The sequence below is a fragment of the Notolabrus celidotus genome, unplaced genomic scaffold, assembly GCF_009762535.1.
Source record: "Notolabrus celidotus isolate fNotCel1 unplaced genomic scaffold, fNotCel1.pri scaffold_602_arrow_ctg1, whole genome shotgun sequence".
In the NCBI taxonomy this organism is placed as follows: Eukaryota; Metazoa; Chordata; class Actinopteri; order Labriformes; family Labridae; genus Notolabrus; species Notolabrus celidotus.
Genome location: NW_023260398.1, coordinates 1 through 7,577, shown reverse-complemented (window position 1 = coordinate 7,577; position 7,577 = coordinate 1). Strand labels below are relative to the sequence as shown.

General features: G+C 42.3%; 1 protein-coding gene across 1 annotated transcript; it reads left to right on the top strand.

Moving 5' to 3' along the window:
* Nucleotides 1–441: 441 nt before the first annotated feature.
* Nucleotides 442–7,163, top strand: LOC117809926 (ATP-binding cassette sub-family C member 9-like; the record flags this gene model as incomplete). The annotated part of the gene is made up of 6 exons (XM_034679432.1): nt 442–544; nt 634–741; nt 2,221–2,341; nt 4,900–5,030; nt 6,834–6,912; nt 7,043–7,163. Coding segments are annotated over 6 exons (663 nt in total), but the record flags the coding sequence as incomplete, so codon positions are not given.
* Between the last annotated feature and the right edge of the window lie 414 nt (nt 7,164–7,577).

Sequence of the window (7,577 nt, the reverse complement as noted above, 5' to 3'; positions counted from 1 at the left end):
CACACACACACACACACACACACACACACACACACACACACACAGTGAATCTGGTGTGGGGACACATTCTTGGCACGATGTGGTCTAAGCTTTTTTTTTTCCTGTTTTTATGATAAAAGCTACAGATTCAGAAACAGAGGAGGGTTTTATTTCTTTTTTTTTGCAGATTTTTTCCATTTTCTTAACTTTTTTTTCTTCAATCTTTTGTAATCTGGTGTAATCATGATTTCCTGTTGAGTCCAAACAGGATGCATGATGATCAAAGTGGATAAAAGAGACATAAATACACACATGAAGTCAAAGAGAGAATAAAAACAAACAGAACAAAGATAAGAGAGTTTGTAAAAAGGGATGAAGCCTCTTAAAGATGTTGCTGTATTTCCTTTTGAAAGCCTGTTGGGATTTAACACATCCTTTAAATGTGCTTCTTCTTTGTTTCAGACATGAGGCTCGTTTTAAACAACGCATGCTGGAGCTCACAGACACCAACAACACGGCGTACCTGTTCCTGTCCGCCGCCAACCGCTGGCTGGAGGTCCGGACGGTGAGACTCTTCTCTGCTCCCGTCTTTATTCTTGTAGCAGCGATCATACAAACATGAAATGATGTAAAGTCTCCTCGCTCTCTGCTCAGGACTACCTGGGAGCGGTGATCGTGCTGACTGCAGCAGTCGCCTCCATATGGAGTCCTCTGCCGGTGTCGACCAGCCAGGTGGGACTCGGGCTCACCTACGCCCTCACTGTGAGTTTACTGTCTTCATACTTTAATCACAGTTAGAGGTTTGTCTCACAGGACCAGAGACTACACCAGTCCTGGATCTGTTTGCTGTTAGAGGAGCATGTTATCATGGACTCAGGATCAGATTGCATGTGCAGAAGTTGTGTTAACACGTTTAGCAGCATGACTGATTACTTTATTTGCACATCTGTGAAACATGCATCATGCATCAATAACCTAAATGTGCAGATTTACCAACCAATAGAATTCATTTATTGTTTGTAATCAGAATAATAAGACTTTTCTAGATACACAAGGTGCAAAACAGAAGCAGGTAAAAGATGTAGAAGGACAGATTAGAGGTGTGGAGGAAATAGAGGTAGAGAGAGAAGTTTCCAGAGTTGGTAAAGACTCTGTCCCCTCAAAGTGGTCTTGGTTATGGGGGACAGGAGATTGGCCTCTGAGGATCTGAGGTGGCAAGATGGGGAGTGGTGTTTGTCGGTCAAGTATGAGAGGGCGAGGTTATTTAGGGCTTGAGGAGGATCTTGAAGTGGATTTGGTGCTGTATGGGGAGCCAGTGAAGGTGCAGTAGTCCAGTCTGGAGGTTATGAAGGCGTGGAGGAGGAGGAGGAGGAGGAGGAGGAGGAGGAGAGAGTGGATCTGAGGTGGAAGAAGTTCTGTTGTTGTATTTTGTACACAGACTTCATAGTTTTTCCACCCAAAGTCCAAAGCTTTATTTGATCATTGCTGTATTTTTTAAGACCTGAGTCCCTCTTTTCTCCCCTTTCATTTAAGAACACGTTCTGCAAAGACAATAAAACCTCCTTGAATCCTTGAATACTTCAAGAAGGCAGAGCCAAAGAAAGATGCATGCCTTCAGCTATGAGGTCTATCTTGCATCATCGTTAAATAGTATTACTTATTGTTTTCATATTTGGACAAACGTCCTGCAAACTTCCTGCATGTGTGAGCACAAACTGCTGAATGTTTCACCCCGACTTTACCCGGAGTATTTACAAGCCTTGTGGTTCAATTTGGAGGTGAAGTCGGGATGAGCTCATGTGACAACGCAGCAGGAACTCTTCAGTTAGACTCCCTGTGAGTGAGCAGGCAGGGCAGGATGACCTGAATCCACAGCAGAGATTTATGAATGTTTTGAAGTCACAAAGAGAGAAAGTGTGCTGGAAGAATCAGGCGAGCATGTTTCAAATAACTCTCCCCATGCAGAGTCACTTTACATCACACCTCCACCCTCTGTGTTTGCAGGATGCATGTCTTCATCCCTCTTTTGCCAAAGCAGGAAAACAAGCTAACACTAGAATATGCAAGTCTTTGTTTTCCTCGTTGCAGATTGTGTGAGGATCTGAACATCTGCAGCTTCAACTCGTCAGGGCTCCTGCAGGATCCCTCAGTGTGTTCTTATCACCAGGGTTCACCCTGGAGGTAGAAACATGACCTTAATAGTGACAACCTGACACGCTCTATTTGTGCGTTATAATCTAGGTCACCAACTACCTGAACTGGGTCGTGAGGAACCTGGCAGACCTGGAGGTCCAGATGGCGGCCGTGAAGAAGGTCAACAGCTTCCTGGGCACAGAGTCTGAGAACTACGAGGGAACTCTGGGTAACTGACCTTATAGTAGTCTGAGCCTATAGTAGTCTGAGCCTATAGCAGTCTGAGCCTATAGCAGTCTGAGCCTATAGTAGTCTGAGCCTATAGTAGTCTGAGCCTATAGTAGTCTGAGCCTATAGTAGTCTGAGCCTATAGTAGTCTGAGCCTATAGCAGTCTGAGCCTATAGTAGTCTGAGCCTAGTAGTCTGAGCCTATAGTACTCTGAGCCTATAGTACTCTGAGCCTATAGCAGTCTGAGCTTATAGCAGTCTGAGCCTATAACAGTCTGAGTCTATAGTAGACTGAGTCTAAAGCAGTCTGAGCCTATAGTAGACTGAGCCTATAGTAGTCTGAGCCTAAAGCAGTCTGAGTCTATAACAGTCTGAGCTTATAGCAGTCTGAGCCTATAACAGTCTGAGTCTATAGTAGTCTGAGCCTAAAGCAGTCTGAGTCTATAACAGTCTGAGCCTAAAGCAGTCTGAGTCTATAACAGTCTGAGCCTATAGCAGTCTGAGTCTATAACAGTCTGGGCCTATAGCAGTCTGAGTCTATAGCAGTCTGAGTCTATAGCAGTCTGAGCCTATAGCAGTCTGAGTCTATAGTAGTCTGAGCCTATAATAGTCTGAGCCTATATAGTCTGAGCCTATAGTAGTCTGAGCCTATAGTAGTCTGAGCCTATAGTAGTCTGAGCCTATAGCAGTCTGAGCCTATAGCAGTCTGAGCCTATAGTAGTCTGAGCCTATAGTAGTCTGAGTCTATAGTAGTCTGAGCCTATAATAGTCTGAGCCTATAGCAGTCTGAGCCTATAGTAGTCTGAGCCTATAGTAGTCTGAGTCTATAGTAGTCTGAGCCTATAATAGTCTGAGCCTATAGCAGTCTGAGCCTATAGTAGTCTGAACCTATAGCAGTCTGAGCCTATAGTAGTCTGAACCTATAGCAGTCTGAGCCTATAGCAGTCTGAGCCTATAGCAGTCTGGGCCTATAGCAGTCTGAGTCTATAGCAGTCTGAGTCTATAGTAGTCTGAGCCTATAGCAGTCTGAGCCTATAGCAGTCTGAGCCTATAGTAGTCTGAGCCTAAAGCAGTCTGAGTCTATAACAGTCTGAGCCTATAGCAGTCTGAGCCTATAGCAGTCTGGGCCTATAGCAGTCTGAGCCTATAGTAGTCTGAGCCTATAGTAGTCTGAGCCTAAAGCAGTCTGAGTCTATAGCAGTCTGAGCCTAAAGCAGTCTGAGTCTATAACAGTCTGAGCCTATAGCAGTCTGAGCCTATAGCAGTCTGGGCCTATAGCAGTCTGAGCCTATAGTAGTCTGAGCCTATAGTAGTCTGAGCCTATAGCAGTCTGAGCCTATTGCAGTCCTGATAACAGTCTTGAACAAAGAGAAGTAGACTTCTGTATTCCACGGTGAGTGAACACTTTGGTAAGAGCCTCATCTTCACTGGTGCTCATGGGAAATGTAGTCTTCATGCCAGATTTCATCCAGAGGGGTCCCCAGAACCACCACAACACTAAAACTCTTCACAGAGCCTTTAAAGAAGACTTCAAACTGAGGATGAAGAGCAGGAACCTGTCAGGAAATCTGCTTTAAATCAAAGGAAACCTGTTTTCATGTCTGATTTAATCTTTTGTTGCAGTTTGCAGACGAGCCTCCGAGGGGGAAGGAGTTTGTGTGTGTTCAGTTTTATCTTTTGCTTAAAGTCCAGAAGCTGCTTTGAGTTTACAAGTCGCCTGTTGCTGTGGAGAAATACAAACTCAGCTTGGACCGGACGCAAAGCTACAGTTTTCTCACCGGTCCAAGTCTTTGCACGAGAAAGGAGAAACTCTTTCAGCGTCTATTTCTGGAAACATCACAAACCCTGAGTTTGAAGGATGAGCGAGGAGAAGAAAGAGAAGGACATCTGAGTTCAGACTGTGTTTGAGGTTCATGTGTCCGACGTCTCCTAATCTCCTGGTTTACAGTAACCAGTGAAACCATCAAATAAAGCCCAAACCTCCTGAGTGACGGAGAGCAGAGAGATTCCTCCTCTCTGACATCATGGAAGCTTCCAGAGGACTGATAAAAAACCCTCCAAAGTTAGGGAGGAACGGTCTGAGGCGAGCCAGCGGCAGAGCTACGATGAGCTTATCTGGTCTTTGTAGTAATCATGTATCACGTAGGCTTCAGGGTTTACACATCGCACGGATTACTTCAGCTCGGCCTTCAGGCGAGGGTTATCTGATTCAGGAGGGAGGGAGCTTGAGGAGTTGTAACGGCAAATGTTCTCAAAACAAAGAAGAAGAAGAAGAAGAAGTGGGAATCAGAACATTGGTTATCATATTTCATATTCAGAGCATGCATACCTGTCCTTAAACACATCCCAGGGTGCAAACTACCCAGCTCTGTCCAAATACAAAGTACAGAAGCTCTCCAACAGTGTGACACCACCTCTATAACTCTGCCGTGTTATGACGTCCTCTCCATGTTCTGTATGTTCCATGTTTACATGAAGCGGCACCGTCACACACACACAGCTGGCAGACGGTCTCTGCTCTCATGTGGAGTAAACTCTCTCCTGTGTTTCTCCCTGCAGGCACCTCTCAGGTGCCCGAGAACTGGCCTCAGGAGGGTGAGATAAAGATCCAGGACCTGTGCGTGCGCTACGACCCCATGCTGAAGCCTGTGCTCAAACACGTCAACATGTACATCGAGCCGGGACAGAAGGTAATTTACACGAGGCTGTGAGGAGAGCAGAGCGAGGGTTACAGACGTCAGAGAGGAGAGCAGAGCGAGGGTTACAGACGTCAGAGAGGAGAGCAGAGGATGAGAACTCCTGCAGACGTTCAATATTTATCAGTTCTTTTTAAATCTCTCTGAAAAGTTTTGGACTACATTTTTTTATTCAAATATTGTACATTTATAGCAATCTACTGCAGAGGTTTAAACCTGCACCCCATGTACAGAGACCAGAGACTAAGTCCACATCGCAGTAGTCTCAAGTTCGACTCCCTCTCTCTCTACTCCACATATTTCCTGCCTTTCCTATTAATTAAAGGCAAAAATGCCCTAAAATATTAAAAATAATGAATACATTTAAAAAAAATTATTATAAATACAACATTTTACAATATAAATTTAAAAAGAAATTACAGTTAAAAAAAACACAATAAAAAAAAACTGTTATTTCTAATATTAAAATATTTTTTTATTTATTTATATAAAATGTAAAATACAAAAATACAAAATATAAAAGTATACAATATAAAATGTTTCAATACAAATTATAAAATAATAATTAAAAATACAAAATAGAAAAATATATAAAATACAAAATGTTAAAATAGAAGTTACATAATTAAAAAAAAAAAAGAATTATAAAACAGAAAAATAAAAAAAATATGAAATTCAAAAATACAGAATATGAAAATATAAAATACAAAATATGAAAGTATACAATATAAAATGTTTCAATACAAATAATAAAAGAAAAGTAACAAATACAAAATTTAAAAATACCAATACAAAAATACAAAATAGAAAAATACAAAATAGAAAAATATATAAACTACAAAATGTTAAAATAGAAGTTACATAATAAAAAAAAGGAATTATAAAACAGAAAAAAAACAAAATATGAAAATATAAACTATAAGTTTTTAAAATACAAATTATAAAATTAAAAATTAAAATCACAAAATATAAAACATGAAAATACACATAAAAATACTCATATATAAAAATACAAAATCCTGCCTACATTTTTTTATAAAATCCTCTTTTTTAAAACACTCAGGTGACCTCTCCTGTAAAAGCTCATCAATCAAAGAAAGTTAATGTCTGTGTAAGTTTGTAGTCATGTCCTAATGGTTCATGTTTCAGATGTAAAGTAAGGAACTGAAGCTCACATGCATGAATCCCCTCAAGTCATGATGATGTCACATCCTGCCCAGCCTGCTTTAAAGCAGCAGTGCTGTATTGATCAGTGTATTGATGCAGCCATACGTCGGGACATACTTCACACTGTGATGTGAGGAACACACGAACGTCACTTCACACTGAAATCACAGAGAGGTGATGCATGTGCAGGCAGACGTAAACCTTCTGCAGAGAGGGACGGGAGAGGGTGAACACATGATGGAGGAGTCAGGATTAAAGGACCAGGACGTGAAGTTTCATGCTCTTTAAACGTATTAAATTAAACCGTTATTTGTGTGACCTTTATGTTAAAGATCTGCAGATTTGATGCATAAATCAAAGAGATAACTCTGTTCTGACTCTGTGGATAACTCCAGCCTTACTCTTTCAGTCAGATGTTTTTATCTCTTCCTCCTCCTCCTCCTCCTCTCAGAGACGGCTCGGTTGTAATTTCAGACTTTGAACTCACATCCAGGTTCTCCTTTAAAACTCTGACACCTAATGACCAAACAGCCTCCACGCTCCACATGTACCCGACACTCTGTCACACCCGGGTGTCTGAAGTCTCACTAAGGCGTCACGCTGAAGTTCATTTTCTCCTCTTCCTGTCAGGTGGGGATCTGCGGTCGAACGGGCAGCGGGAAGTCGTCTCTGTCGTTGGCTTTTTTCAACATGGTGGACATGTTTGAAGGTGGGTCTGTCTCCCGTCACACACACACACACACGCAGAGTTTCCACTGCTTTCATCTTCGGTCTCTATCCCTCCTCTCTTCATCTTTCTTTGTCTTTCACTGCTTCACTTTGTTTATGTCTCATTAAAGTGATTCTCAGGGAGATCTTTAGTGTGCTGGAGGAAGCTGCAGAAGGAGTTCCCTCAGGGTCTTGGCCTCAAGTCGCTCCAGAGCAAGAGTTTAACTTTGAGGGAAAAGTTAAAGAGGGAAGGTTGAGACGGGAAAGAGACGCTTGTTTCTGCAAGAGCTAACCCTAACCGGGTTAGGCTGCATGCTCTACCTCCCCCTACTTCCCCTGTTATAACAGAATAGAGGAGATAAGTGAGAGAAAACAGAGAGGAGGAAGGCTCTTCCTCTCCCTACTCCCCAAGCAATAAGGGAAGAGAGGAACAAAAGGAGAGAGAACAGAATAAGTAAGAAATAAGACAGGAAAGGCAGAACCAGAGCAAGATGCATGCTTGGGCTGGAGCTAAATACAGCTAAAGACAGGCTGTACGCTCTACCTCCCTTTACTCCTGTAATAAAGAAAGAGAGGAGAGAGAGAACAGAGATGAAGGATGAAGGGAGATGCTGGCAAGAAGCCTGTTTCTGCAAGAGCTTACCTTTGCCAGGATAGGCTGTATGC